This window comes from Anoplophora glabripennis, unplaced genomic scaffold (genome assembly GCF_000390285.2).
Source record: "Anoplophora glabripennis isolate ALB-LARVAE unplaced genomic scaffold, Agla_2.0 scaffold44, whole genome shotgun sequence".
NCBI classification, from domain to species: domain Eukaryota; kingdom Metazoa; phylum Arthropoda; class Insecta; order Coleoptera; family Cerambycidae; genus Anoplophora; species Anoplophora glabripennis.
This window is the reverse complement of record NW_019416229.1, coordinates 83638-98469: the sequence shown is the minus strand read 5'-3', so window position 1 is coordinate 98469 and position 14832 is coordinate 83638. Positions and strand designations below refer to the sequence as shown.

Below are 14832 nucleotides of genomic sequence, written 5' to 3'. Positions count from 1 at the left end.
TTGCCTGAGGAGGGGATTGTCATGTCTAGCGGCTACGTCAAATCGTTTCTCCGCGTTTTGTCTTATTGTCTGTGTAGCGTTTGTGTATTGTAAGTCTCGTAATATGTCAGTGTTTCTTACGTACCAGGGCGCGTCGGTGGCCGTGCGGAGGGCTATGTTTTCCACAGCCTGTAATGACTTTAAGTGGCTTTTTGCCGCGTGACCCCACGCCGTGGAGGCGTAGGTTAGCTGCGGTTGAAGTACCACCTTGATAAGCGTTCGCTTATTCCTTAAACTGAGGGTGTTTCCACCTTTGAGTAAGGGATAGAGCCTAGCCCTGGTGGTCTTCGCTCGCGCCACCGTCTCCACGATGTGCGGTTTCCACGTGAGACGCTGGTCCATCGTCACGCCCAGGTATCGTGTTTGTCGATTCCAGGAGATAGGTTCCTGGGATAGTGTCAGTCTGTCGAGGTTTTGTGGGATTTTTCGTTTGGTAAAAAGGATAGCCGAACTTTTGTTGGGATTAATTTTGACTTTCCACCTGTTGCACCAGGTTTCAAGTTGGTCTAAGGAGTTTTGGAGGATCTTAACACAATCAAACTCGAGCTAACCGGGTTTGAAGTGGTTTGGCTCGCCAAAAAACCCTTATAGTGCTCAGGCCAGCACCACCAACATTAAAATAAAAGATATTAATTATCTAGTGAGAAAATCTATGGGATGAAACTTGCAAATACTTTTATTTCGTTTTAGAGTTTTGTACAGAAATTTCATTGTAACATAACCTATTTTAAAAATGTTTACAGTTGAATTAAATTATTGAAATAATTTATAAATATAGGCAATATTTCTTCTTGAAAAAGTTCTGTGCCCAACTTCAGAATATGAAGTTTTTCGTATTCGGTTTCTTGTTTTGGTAGCATTGCATGTGTAGAAAGTTGACAAGTTTGACATTTGACGTGAAATACCTAATTTCTTTTTCCAATAAAAATCCAGTACAACAGTTGACAACATGAGTCAATTATAAATTTACAATACACTCAACATCACTTTTAAAAGCACCATCAGTTACCACTAAATTATTTGTTATGAAATTATAAATTAGATCAACAATGGATACAAGCGCAGAACAACAGAACCCGGAGACTTCTGAAAATAAGGATATTCCCGTTGAAAATAAGGAATCGACCAGGTATTGCTGGGTTTGTTTTGCAACCGATGAGGAGGACACAGAAGCAGCTTGGGTCAGACCATGCAAATGTCGTGGTACAACAAAATGGGTAAGTACACAAACCTATAGGTTTTGTGGATAAGTAGGTTACATAGTTAAAATATAGGATTGCATTTATTTGTCATAAAACTAAACATTTTTTAATTAATATTCTAGGTGCATCAGTCATGCCTTCAGCGATGGGTAGATGAAAAACAAAAAGGTGGTAACTTAGGAAAAGTTACCTGTCCTCAGTGTCAAACGGAATATATAATAGTTTTTCCAAATATGGGTATACTGGTTCTTCTGTTAGATACAGTCGATAGTTTTATATATAAAGGATGCCCTTTTTTGGCAGCTGGCATTGTGGTAGGCGCAATTTACTGGTGTGCCGTTACATATGGAGCTATTACTGTAATGCAGGTAAACAACACCTGAAATTTCATTTACAATATTCTATTGAAGTTTTGTTTTATTCCAGGTTGTAGGACAAAAGGAGGGTTTATCTGTAATGGAACAAGCAGATCCCTTGGTCCTGCTTATTGGTTTGCCTGCTATTCCAGTTGCTCTGGTCTTAGGAAAAATGATTAGATGGGAAGACGCAGTGTTAAATTTCATGAGGAGAAATCTGGTGAAGATTCCAGTTATTAGAAATTTTATGCCTTTCAGGTATAAAATTCAATGTAGAAAGTTGATATCCATGAAATTTATAACATTTATGAAAACATGACGTATCTTTTTTTTAGAATTGAAGTATCGGCAAATACGAGCGAATCAACGAATGAGAATGACCTTCCTCCACTCTCAAATCCTGTGTCGGCCACGAGAGTACTATGTGGAGCTCTGCTGATGCCCACCATCGCAAATATGTTTGGAAAATTCTTCTTTGATTCCGTAAAATCGAATTTTCATAAAACTATTTTAGGAGGTTTAACCTTCATAGCAGTTAAAGGATGCTTGAGAATATACCACAAGCAACAGCAGTATATTAGACAGTGTCAGCGAAAAATTTTGGACTACACAGAATCAAATATATCCACATATTTGCGTAATAACAGACCGAGTCAATAAAAATTTCTGAATAATTTGTATAGATCTTATTAAATACTTAATAAACTTTATGCCTAAACATTTACTCTCAAAGTGTGGTTATTTAATTTATTTCTGATTATTTGTATAGGTATATTAGTTTTACAATTTTGGACGATTGTTATTAACTTTAGTTAACAATTATCTTGTTATTAATATTTTTACAATAAAATGTTTAAATACATTTTAACCCCGTTTTTACTTAAACTGTGAAGTGTAACATTTCCCTAGTTTTAAATCATTAATAGAATGATAATATATTGATGATAATGTATTGATAATGTGAGAAAAACATGTTTACTAACAACAATGAAGTTATTGATATTATCAATGTGAATTGTTATAACATTGTTTTCTAGTAATAACCTGAAATTGGTATTTCAAAACAAATTAATAATAAATGATATTTCACCAATAAAATAAATTCAATTTTATCTAGTCTTATTTTAAGCAAATTGAATCCAAATTACTACAAATCAAAATTTTATACACAAATTTTTTATTTAACTACAAATTTGTTGTACCTATTGCAGAATTGTTTAAATCAGGCCAGGATATCTGAATTATTTACCTATATAATTACGAGTCAAACAAATTTTTAGAAATAAATTATATTTTACATAATATTTACAGGAAAAGGAGAGCCAAGATGCCAAAGACCAATTTTTTAGAAACAAAATATGTACTGACTTAGTAAATTTGAAATATAGACCTTAGTGTTTCAAACATTAACCAGTTATAAAAATTGAATAAAGCTGACATTTTGCATATCATAAAATATTACCAATACATCAATACCCACTCAAATCATAAACACTTCAAATTACATTTGTAATTTTAAATCTTAGCAAGGTGTAAAAAAACATGAAATTATCAACTTATCTTACTTAAAGTGTTATGAACATTAAACAACAAATTTTGAAATTTACAAAACTAATTCTGGACCTGAATATGGAAAAGCATCAGTCCAATACCATGAAGGAGACCTGATTTCTTGCAAGCGGAATATATTTGACGAGATCTGGCTTAGGACAGCATAATAGGAACACAATCTAGGGCCCACATTTGGAATAATTGTGCCATAAGGAGGTGCCAAAATATCTAGGAATGCCGCTGGACCATCAATACTTTCAATTTCATGTAAATTCTTCCTGTTCGGTTCCAACATACAAGTTGTACTAGTAGTATCCACAATTTCACTAGAACTAAGCTCTGCTGTGAGCAATTGTTTATGACCAAAACTAATTGGTGGAGCAGATTCACCCTTAAAACTTCTTCTATCTATTTCTAAAGTTCTTTCTGTATTTAAAGAATAACTTGTTATTTTAACTTTTCCTGCAATCACTTTTATCAAACCATACATTTCAGGGTGGTTGTGCAGTGGCAGTCGACCACCCGGTTTAAGGATAAAGATGCCCATGGTAACGTGAGAATTTTCGAATATATCTATACAAGTAACAGGTGCTTTACGGGGTTGTTTCCATACCCTTTCCTTGGTAAACTCGAAAGGAAAATTCACATCTTCGGCGGTCGTTTTATCTAACAGCGAAATAAGGGAATGAAGATTTAAAGAGAACACTTCAGGCTTGCAGGTGAATGTTGTGATAGCTTGTTTTAACACATTATTTATGTGATTCGTCATATCTTAGTCTCTGTTTTAATAGTTTTCCTCAACTACATAATATTTATTAGCTAATTTGTACTGTAAATTGTAATTATTTATAACTACCACAAAAACAGCAATATTTCATAATATACATTACATACTTCAATAAATATTAAATTTGTGTAGGTTATCCAAGTTTCTCTTCTTCTTCTTCTTCATAGTCAAAGTCCTTGTTTATTGTCTTTTAACATGTATAAAAAAAATCGTTTTGTACCTATTCTAATAAACGACAAATACATACACATACATAAAGGAGGAAAACAGGAAATGTGAATGCGATTGCGAAATGTGAGATAAACTGACAAGTGACAAACATGCCTAACCTAAAAGTTTATTTACATAGTTTTTCTGTCGTTTCAATCGTTTTAGTCGTAGTAAACTGAGAACCGATATGGCCGGAAAATTGGAGATCCAGTGGTCTCCAATTTCTAACAAGTTTATCACGTGGGGTTCAGAAATATGTTTATATGAAGTACAACCAACTAGGGAAACTTCTGCCCATGGTAAGAATTTTTGTTTATGTTTGACATTGTTTACATTTGCAATGTAATTATAGTAAACAACGTAAAAAGAGAGCAGATTATAAGAAAATGTGTTTTATATTTATAATATTTCTTTAATGAAACGTTTACAATTTAACTATCACATTTGTTACAGTATTTAGTATATCCAATACACACTGTGCCCAGCTTTTAGCTACAAACACAAATCATCGTTATGTTCGTAGTGTTGACATCTATCCAAAATCAGAAACAGATCTTTTGTTAGCCATAGGGCTTACCAATGGAAGAGTGGCATTATCCACATTCGGCCCTTCAGAATATGATTCACGAGGTTTTCCAGGAAAGGAGCTAGGTATTAAACACTGAAGCACAGATGGTATTTCTTAAGCAACAAAAAATATGTATGAATATGAGTAACATTTTTATATTTTGGAAACCAATGTTTTCTAAGAAATACTTCTTAAGTTGTCTAATTATCTAATGCTGTATACTTCTTTGTTCACAGTAATATTAAAACATAATATTTATGTTTTTCAGTCCCTAAACATCCGAGACAGTGCAATGTGGTGTTATTCAACCGAAATGATTTTCAGTTGATAGCTACTGGGTTGGACAAATTCAGATCTGACAGTTCCGTCCTCATATGGGACATAAATAAATTTTCTAATACTGACAGTAGCAATAGCGGCCGACTAGCGGTAAATACTATGGCACCTGCAGTAGAGCTTGTGAAACCAGTGGCTGAGTTCGGGATGTCTGAACTCGCCAATAGTTTGGCATGGTTTCATTGCGCCAGTAGACTTCTAGCTTGTGGCATGAATATGAAAAATATAAAAATATACGATATGAGAGGTATTTAGGTTATTTCTTAATTTAATTTAATTAAAATTTGAGATTTTAGATCCTAATAAGATGATAAATTCCACACTCACCAAAGCTGTGTATGGGATATCCACAAACCCTCACGAGGACAAGCATTTGGCCTCTTTCTTTGATAACATGATATATTTGTGGGACTTGCGAAATTTTGAAAAACCAATACAAACTTTATCACATGTTAAACAGTTGTTGAAAATAGAATGGTGTCCAACACGGTAATAATGTAAATTTTATCCAGTTGTCACTTAAATTACAGCCCTTTTATAGGACACTGATTTTGAAAACATTCGACAGAATTTTGTTAAATTGTATCAATTGTTAATTCTTTCTGTTTTCTAATTGGTTGTAAAAGTTAAAAACAGATTACTGGCTCCATCGATTTAACAGTATACTATGGATAGAATGCAGAAAGAGAAGGTAAAGTGAGATAAAACTAGTCTCACATCTCCTCACTCAGGGCATTTGCAGGCTTATCAGGAGCGATTTATTATATCCATTACATGGTATCAAGTGTTATTGCGTATTTTACATATAGATGAAAATTGCTGTCAATTTTACAGTTCATGTTGGAACAACTACCATGCACAGGAAGTCGGCTTTGACTCCATCCATTGTATACTGTCAAATCTATGACTGGCTCATAAACATGTTTCACTAATATGAAAATATCTGTTTTAGGTCTAGTGTATTGGCATCATTACAAAAAGATAGTTCCGTAATTAATTTGTATGACATTCAACATACAATTGTCGGTAATGAAGAGGTGGAACCAACTGTAATGGAAAGGGTCGTTGTTCCTGGATCTCCGCACAACATAACCTCATTTTCATGGCATAGTAACGATGAGAACAGACTATTAACGATCGCTGTGTCAGGTTTGGATTCAGTAATATGTTGCATTTTGGAATAAGCTTCCTGTTTTTTAGGTACAATAAAAGATTACACGGTTTTCGATAGAAGTACGGTTAATTGGACACCAACTTCTAATATCATTTGGTCAAAAGGCAGGAAAACGTTGAGGTGCATTAACGACTCCTTTCTCTATGACGTCTCTACTAGAATGAAGGAGGGGGCCAAAACACGTTATGGATTACAGGTTTATTAATTTTTCTATAGATAATGTTTTATAATGTATAATGAACATTATATTTTAGGAGGATTTTTATAAAAATGCTAAATTGGTGAACAATAATGAGGTGTTGTCAAATGTATGGAACTGGTTACATTTGAGTGCAAAGTTGGTGGATGATGGCATCATCAGAGGAATGTCTTGTAGACATCCGGGTGTTACCTCTATTATATCCAAAATGGATTTAAATACTACTAAATCTGAAACTGTCATCGTTACTTGGGCAGAACTTGGAAATCCAAATTGCCAAGGCTCCGCTAAATATTACAGGTAACCTTATCTACATTTTAAATAATTTTTGGTCTAAAAAATAATCTGAAATTTGTAGGCACGAAGAAAGAGACAAAATCTTACACCTATGCAGTTGGCCCTTAGACAGAGACATAACGTCCTTATCAAAATTCCTGGAACAGTTAGAGAAAGAAGGGGCATATACGAGAGCAGCCGCAATAGCCGTTTTTAACTTGAGAGTACAACTTGCCATCGATTTGTTAAGTCGTGCGCCGGACAGCACGGAATACGGATCCAGTTTGAACGTTGTTGCAATGGCATTAGCGGGATTTTCAGACGATGCTGGTAGCGTTTGGAAGCAATTCTGCTCCACTTCTAAGAGTAAATTAACAGATCCCTACTTAAAGGCTATGTTTGGGTTCCTGACTGCCGAGAATTATAACTACGATACCGTTTTGGTAAGTAAAACAGAAAAAGTAAAGTAAGCATTTCTTTCCCTCTTGCTTTGTACACAAGAAGGAATGGTGAATAACTTTTTCGAAATAGGCAAAATATGAAGCAATACATGTTGAACAACTCAGTCGTTAAAGCACTTTTTAAATATATATTCCGGTATGGACCTCGACTCTTTCAGCGATTTTTGATTTATGGCTTCTATCGACTCGAAAGGTGTTCCATAGTAATTTGAGTGGGAGAAGGGAAAAAGTCAGCAGGGGCCATATCCGGTGAATACGGTGGCTGCTCGATAACATTTATTGAGTTTTCAATAAAAAATTCATTTACAATTATCGCTTTGTGTGATGCATCATTGTGGTCCAAAATCTAAGAATTATTGTTCTGCCATAAATCTGGTCTTTTACGACAAATACTCTCTCAAATGCCCCATAACTCCCAGATAATATTCTTTGTTGAGTGCTTCTCTATCCAGAAGGAATTTTGTTTGGACAACGCCACGACAGTCAAAGAAAACAGTCAACATGACTTTAATTTTTGATCGATTTTGACGTGTTTCTTTTTTTGGTTGCAACTCATTAGAAAAACATCACTCCTAAGTTTGTTGACTCGTTTGCATGCCAACCACGTACACCCATGTTTTGTCACCCATTATAGGCTTTTTTCGCGAGTGAAGTTGTATGTTGTGGTATGTGTAGTATGAGTGAGTGAAGAGATTTAAACTACCATATGACAACTAAGATCAAAAGAAATGGAAATAGTAACTACAAGTCAGATATTCACCAATATTCAGTCACGAAAAAAAGGCTAATGATGCGTTGCATGAATGTAGAATGTGAATTAGCTCGTTTAAGCATGTCTTCAGCAACATGTTTGTGACCAGCTATGATGCGATGCGTTTTATACTCAAAACATCAACCAAAATGGTGCGAACTGATTCTTGAGATATGTTTGTCGATGTTTTCTTCTGTTGAAGTTTGTTCAATAACATTATCCATAGAAACAATTGCAGAACACACTCTAGGTGGACTAACAAAATTAACAGCTGTAAACAAACTACTTGACTCTTTGACAGATCGTGCTCAAACTTCACGTCAGAGTAGAGTACATTGCTACCAACTTTCAAACAAAACAATTTAAATTTACTTCACGCAGAATTTTTAAACGACAAATTCCGTATACTTTTTTAACAAAATGTACATTTATATTGCAGACCGAAGCTGGTGTTGCTGTTGACGATCGTGTGGCTTTTGCTTGCATGTTTTTACCTGACGGTAAACTGTTAGAATATCTAAGGTGGCTGTCGGACAAACTTTGCGATGACGGAAATTTGGACGGTTTACTGTTGACAGGTAATTTATGTCATACGGAATGAAGAAAATATTATATTCAGTTTGATTACGCTTATAGGAAATAGTAACGATGGATTAAGGCTATTACAGAAATACCTGGATGCGACTGGTGACATACAGTCGACTGCTTTGATTGCACTTCGTGGTTTTCATGCAGATCTTGGCACCCAAATTGTAAAGGACTGGATAGAAAAGTAAGCGGTAAATACATAAATTATATAGTTTTTAAGATTTTTCTCCTATTTTGTGTAGTACACTTGAACTACTCTTCTTCTTCTCCAATGATATCCTGTTTGAACTTCTTCAGATTACAGGTTATTAAGACTAGAAATCAATTATTAGGGTTGCCTATATTTCACATTAGAAATAATAGAAATTAGACCAATTTTTTTCCAGTACCATCATTTGTAAACTGGCAGAAAGAAGTGATAAGATTTTACAGAGTGAATCTTTAAATTTTTAGTTGCATTTGCAATATTACCGAAAAACTAACGTTCGCGAGAAGGATTTTCATTTAGATTTTAGAAAAACTAGAAATTAGTTCAGCTCGTGGACTTCTGTGAATGTTAAAGTACACAGTATATGTTCCAAAGAAACTTCGTGGTTACGACAGCCTCGCATGACTCCCAAAATTGTTAAATGCCTCCTTATTCCACACGCCCGACTATACACCCACAATTAAACACGGTATGCAGAAAAGTTTATTTAAATAAACAGTTCCACACAACCGCTTATACTCCCAATACCATTCATTCCGAAACTTCTGAACGTACACTTTGTCTTTTGACTTCTCCTTTTTCCACATCGAGAGAAGGGATAGGCTCTCGCAACTTAAAAAGTCCTTCTTGTCCTCAATTTTCTGTCTGAAAAATGGCGTTTCCAATAAAATACATACTGGATCATACAGAGGAAACATTTCTACAATTATTGATACAAAACAAATATTAACAAAGAACCGTTATAAGGGGACCACCTAGATGGGTGTCTTGGCCGATGAATTTCGATCGACCGAGGTAAGCATCACGGATGCAGGCTGGAACTTGGATGGGTGACCTAAGGCAGGCTCGGGGACGTGGCTGTGGCAGCCTACCAGAGACCTGGGTAGCTCAACACCTTCTGCTTGTGTGTGGTCCCCGATAAAAATGGTAATGAGAATAGAGCAATAAATCTCTGTAACTCAAGACCATTCTATCATACATAAAAATTGTACGAGACTTTGCCATCAAGCCACCCGTGTAGTAATAGGATGGTTTGAAGAAAAGTACTCGAGTATTGAAGGGGGGTACACAAGGGGCCTAATAAGGCCTAAGTGCCGCGGTGGAAAAGCAATTTTCCACCACCCCCCGACATACATACATACATACATACAGAACCGTTATAATCGTTCACTGGGCGACATATTGTATAAATAAACTGTTTAAAGTTAAAGGCAGGTGATGGGTGATGACAATGCTGCTTCAATTTCCGCGTCACTCGTTCCCCCCACGTCGTAATTTACTCACATGTTGACCGCCTCATTGCCATGACTATCACTGTAAACAACACTACAAAGAGAAGCGGAATACAGACTGATTTTGATCAGCGTCACTTGCTTATACTATACATTGCATGGTACTAGGTTGATGTTCGCGCTCAACGAAGGCAATGTTTTTTTAGAAGCCGTTCACCTCGTAACTATTCTCTTTATTTCTGCCTATAAAACAAATAAACACAATACATTTTCAATAAGGAATTATGCTTAAATTATAAAATTTATTTATTTTGAATTGCACAACCAAACGGAAATTTTAGGTGAAGCAGTGCGTCACTTGCGTCACCTGGCGAGCCGCCACTGTAAGTTTCATTCACGCTTTATTCAGTACTTGCTTATTTAATAAGTTATATTGGAATTAAAATTAATTGGAATTCATCAGGATTTCCCACCAAAATTGAGTATTCAGATATATTTTTTTTTAATTTTAGGAAATACATTCTCATAAAAGTTGTATTCTGCTCTAAAGGCTTCAAAAACTGATTTTTAGTAAAGGTGGCATCAGTTTTTGCTCCAATTATCTTTGTTGATTCCTTAGATAAGTGTCACCACTTTAATTTGAAACACCATGTATATTCATAAGAAACGTAAAATTCTGTGTTTAAAATTCCCTGTACCCAAAGAAAAAATTCATGTTTAATAATATTTATTTTCAGTATAATATACGGATTTTTGATATCAGTTAATCATTAAAAAAAAACTTTTTATAGAATTTTTTAATATATGCAGTATTATAAACATTTTTTTTCTAAAAACTGCTGTTATCAGGTAAAGAAAACCCAGTTTTGTGATTTTTTTGTAATATGTTCTCAATTTGTCTTGTTGCTGAAGATTTGCCGATATTTTTTTCTCCAGGGTGGTTAATAGATATTACCAAAAAATTATAGAAATAATCAAAAATGAGTTAATGAGAGTGATTTTAAATGAAATAATAGATGTCACTCTCTTCATTGTTCTTGTGGATGTCAAGTTTTCGTCTATAATTTGGTATTTCAGTTATAGGCATCTATTGGATACCTGGAAGTTATTCTACGAGAGAGCCGATTTCGACATCATGTTGGCTCAGTTCAAACCCAATGAAAAGCCTCCGCGACAGGTTTACATTTCCTGCAGCTTTTGCGGGAAGAGCATATCGGCTTATATGGCCGCCCTGAATCGGGGCAGGGGGCAGTTCCAGAGGATGACCGGCACCGCTAACAAGGTAAGGATGAGTTTAACTACGATACAAGTTTTTTGTTAGAGAAATGTATAATTTTAATATATTCAGTTATCTTCATGTCCCAATTGTCGTAAACCATTGCCGAGATGTTCGATTTGCCTGATGCACATGGGGACTACCACAATGGGAGAAATGGACACTTCCAAGTCTGTGTCGTTCGATAACTGGTTTACCTGGTGTCAGAGTTGTAGGCACGGTGGTCACTCTGGTCACATGACGCAGTGGTTCAAGTAAGTAGTTCAAGAGGCTGTTTGATTGAAGCTCTTGTCTTGAGTTTTTTTTATTTTTAGGGAGCACCAGGAATGTCCTGTTACAGGCTGCAATTGCAGGTGTTTTGCCATAGACGCTGTTGCCTCAAAATCTTCGTGATAGTTTTTTTACTTTTTATATACTTTGAACTGAATATTTTATATATATTATATATAGGTATAGTAAATATTCATAGTAAAAGTTTTTGTTTTATTACTTTCTGATTAATAGACTTCGGGACACACAGTTCGTAACGGTGCGGGCCCTTTGAAAGTGGACAATTTATTTTTCTAATGTGGTGTGATCTACTTTTCTTATTATGAGAAGTTTTTATGTAAGTGTCATTAGTGATTTTGCTTGGTAATTCAAGATGCCGCGTTTAATGGAACCAGAGAAACTAAGAGTTATACAGGGTGTTAGTAAATAAGTGCGACAAATTTCAGGGGGTGATTCTACATGAGAAAGTAATGGCAGTTTGCTCATAAACGTATGTCCGCAAATGATTCGTTTTCCGAGATACGGGGTGTCAAAGTTTTTCTTAAAAACTGACGATTTAATTTATTGCTCTGAAACCGGTCGAGATGTGCAAATGAAATTTGGTGGGGGCATTTGGTCCCTTGACTACGCAACATTGCCCCTATTTAAGCTAGTTCATATCTCTTACCGTTTTCGAGATCCTTGTAGTGAGAAGCGAATTTGTAACAGCCTGTATACATTATATAAATCATCAAATTAGGCAGTTTCCAAACTCGGTTGTATTTGTACACTCATCAGTGTTACTAGTTGAGATCTTTTTAAACCAACTGCACAAAACTAACAGTGGCAGAGAATGAAACTGCGATGGAAAATAATTTTCTAAAAAGATTGCTTTTTATAACTTTGCTACAGAGTATTTTAGTCACCATATTTTTTTTTTGTCAATACAGACAAAGCGCTAAACTAAAACATTTTCAAATGTTTTTATAAAATTTGTAGCTTTTGCATGATTTTTTAAACTTAATATTGGTAATAGACAAATTATTTTTACCATTTTAAAAATAAATCAAAATACCTACCAATCTGATAAATTTGAACTATTTTTTTTAAATCATTTCAAGCCTTTATTAAAAATATTACTATTTTTTAAGCACTTTGTTTAGTTTGTGACTCCCATTGTCATAGACCTCCGATATTGACCTAGTTTAGGTTAACTACATATCAATCCACTTAACGTGATATGACAGCAAGGGTGCCAGGTAATTTTGTGACTTTCTGCATAAAATATTATTATCTTGTGTAGTGTAAGTATAATATTACATTTTCAGTGTTTAATGTGGGCACGATGTGTTTGTGTGTCTTCATTGTTAAATTTCTTTATGATGCAATAAAACATTCATATGAATCAAGAAATATTTCACTGTAATGAATGCTGTAGCTCCTAAGTGGTATGTTTGAGGTTAGACTAGAATATCCAGCGAACGAGTACAAAAATAATTATGAAAAAAAATGTTAAAAAATAATGTGATTTTCAGGAGGGTATTTGAGAAAACAATTTTATAATACACCTCCAAACACAAGATATTTTATGTAAAAAACATACAAAATTGTTACATTTCAGGTATACAGTTCACATAATAGGTCAGCTAAGAAAATAAGACAGTTTCTTTTCTGATGTTCAGAAAATTTGTTTCCCTCTCGATCCAATTTTAACGATACAGTAGTTTGTTATTATTTATTGCTTTAATTAAAACGACAATAGTGCCATACGCAAAATGCAGAATTTATTAAAGGATTAAAGCAATCATTATTGCTAACAATTTAATGTACTGGTCGTATCCTCGAATCTAACTGATTAATCTCTTAAATCAATAACGGAAAAGGTCTAGAATATAACAAAAAAAGTAAAAAAAAATAGTTTATTATCAGTCAATTTAACTAAAAATTTAATGCACTTTTACTTAAGATTATTTTTGAGTATATTTCGATTAGGAAGAAAAAAATATATCAAAGAAATCCTGCTTTGAACAGTTAATTCCTAGTTCAATTTTGAATCAAAATTGTTTTTCACTTTACCGACTAAATTGGGTTTCATTTAAAACTACAAATATATACAAACGCTATCAACACCAGCTTCCATTTTCCAAACTGTCCGTCCCTCTCCTGTAGTTCCAGTTTATTTTTTGCTGCATGTTTATTTCACCGTTTTGTTCATTTTTAACACTAACCGGAATCTCGCCTTTGTAGTTCCTCTTAATAGATTTCCTCTCCCCTTTCCCTTGCACATCCGAGCCATTATCGACCGACTGTAAACTGTGTGTCTTGTGAAGCGACAGCCTGAGTGGTTTCTTAGGAGGTGTGGGTCTTGGTTTTGCGCTGTTCTCGTAGTAACAAGACAGCTTTCTGCTATCGTTAGAAGGCTCTGAAGTATAATCTACTGTCTTTGTTTGACTCGTGCCTCTACAACTCGTGCTAGTAGAGTTACAATCGCTGTCAAAATCTAGAGACTTGACACTCCTCGAATCTTGAATTTTTTTATACAACCGATCATTTCTGATTGCTTCCACGGTATCCAGGTTTTCCACACTCTTCGAGTCTGTGTATTTCGGACCTATATGGATCTCGGAACGAAAATCGAGCACCGAGGTTGATTTCCTTGCGTTGTAATGTTTCAGAATGTCCGTGTTGTACTTCTCAGAAGCAGTGAGACACTTCTGACGGTGTTTCTCATACAGGGTGCTGTCCCTACTCCTGGTAAGTTCATGTACTATCTTCGTGGCCTTCTTATAGCTCTGATCCATGATATCACTAGAATATTCTTTATCAGAATTTGTATTAGCAAATTCTGCAGAGTACCTGTGATTCTCGTGTTTCTTCTTGTTGTACCTCGTCTGATCGACCGCAGAGTTTGTTTCTGAACCGTAACATTTTTCCCTGTGGTGATGATGATGGCTGTGTTTTCGGTATGTAATTTTATCAGAATTATCCACACTTTGGCCACACAGTGGTGATTGCAATCCGTTTCTTGAAGATCTATGCTTGTTCCGACTATACTGGTTCTTGTGACAATGGTACTCGGCGTTCTGTGTTGGTGCGGGTATATGCGTGTTTGATACATTCGAAAGACTACTTTTGGATCGCACTGGCAAGGTGATGGGCGAGTCCTTTGATTCAATACAGTTGTTTGGCATCAATGCTGTTATTTGTGATCCCTTTTGGAACACTTGCAGATCAGAATTGGTTGGAGAAGACTGAGCGGTGATGTTGATATTGGTGACATTTTTACTGGATTTTACAGACGATATTACTGGAGTGGGTGACACTATTCTTATGTCTTCTGGTGATTTCCGCACAAGCAACTCAGCGACC

At 35.2% G+C, this 14832-nt stretch overlaps 4 protein-coding genes across 5 annotated transcripts in view; 2 read left to right on the top strand and 2 right to left on the bottom strand.

The window, feature by feature from the left end:
* Positions 1-903: 903 nt before the first annotated feature.
* LOC108917677 (E3 ubiquitin-protein ligase MARCH5) lies at positions 904-2465 on the top strand. 2 transcript variants are annotated; one of them, XM_018724405.2, is made up of 5 exons: positions 904-1256; positions 1364-1609; positions 1668-1855; positions 1933-2055; positions 2112-2229. In XM_018724405.2, the coding sequence occupies exons 1-5, from the start codon at positions 1089-1091 to the stop codon at positions 2134-2136; spliced, it is 750 nt and encodes a 249-aa protein (XP_018579921.1). In that variant the 5' UTR covers positions 904-1088; the 3' UTR covers positions 2137-2229. The 2 variants fall into 2 exon arrangements, with proteins under 2 accessions (XP_018579921.1, XP_018579920.1); XM_018724404.1 differs by having other exon boundaries at positions 1933-2465.
* A 46-nt stretch (positions 2466-2511) lies between these two features.
* Positions 2512-4064, bottom strand: LOC108917686 (2-aminoethanethiol dioxygenase). The gene has a single exon (XM_018724419.2). It carries the CDS (start codon positions 3915-3917, stop codon positions 3201-3203), a length of 717 nt encoding a protein of 238 aa, XP_018579935.1. The 5' UTR covers positions 3918-4064; the 3' UTR covers positions 2512-3200.
* Positions 4065-4151: 87 nt separating this feature from the next.
* LOC108917685 (GATOR complex protein MIOS) lies at positions 4152-11669 on the top strand. Its single transcript, XM_023455024.1, is given in 12 exon segments — positions 4152-4444; positions 4599-4796; positions 4982-5296; positions 5346-5538; positions 6002-6419; positions 6478-6722; positions 6781-7141; positions 8350-8488; positions 8547-8682; positions 11016-11220; positions 11287-11468; positions 11529-11669. Coding segments are annotated over 12 exon segments (2583 nt in total). The 5' UTR covers positions 4152-4332; the 3' UTR covers positions 11608-11669.
* Positions 11670-13374: 1705 nt separating this feature from the next.
* LOC108917698 overlaps positions 13375-14832 on the bottom strand; it is a 76567-nt gene continuing 75109 nt past the window's right edge. Inside the window, exon 7 of the mRNA XM_018724435.1 lies at positions 13375-14831. Coding sequence (XP_018579951.1) covers positions 13587-14831 — 1245 coding nt within the window. The 3' untranslated portion in view covers positions 13375-13586. The remainder of the gene's footprint in view (position 14832) is intronic.

What these genes read in the sequence shown, in the direction of transcription:
- LOC108917677 (XM_018724404.1), top strand. Translation starts at nt 1,089, where the DNA reads ATGGATACAAGCGCAGAACAACAGAACCCGGAGACTTCTGAAAATAAG. An exon ending in GTCGTGGTACAACAAAATGG is followed by an intron (nt 1,257 to 1,363) that starts GTAAGTACACAA and finishes TTAATATTCTAG; the next exon opens with GTGCATCAGTCATGCCTTCA. An exon ending in AGAAATTTTATGCCTTTCAG is followed by an intron (nt 1,856 to 1,932) that starts GTATAAAATTCA and finishes TCTTTTTTTTAG; the next exon opens with AATTGAAGTATCGGCAAATA.
- LOC108917686 (XM_018724419.2), bottom strand. Translation starts at nt 3,917, where the DNA reads ATGACGAATCACATAAATAATGTGTTAAAACAAGCTATCACAACATTC.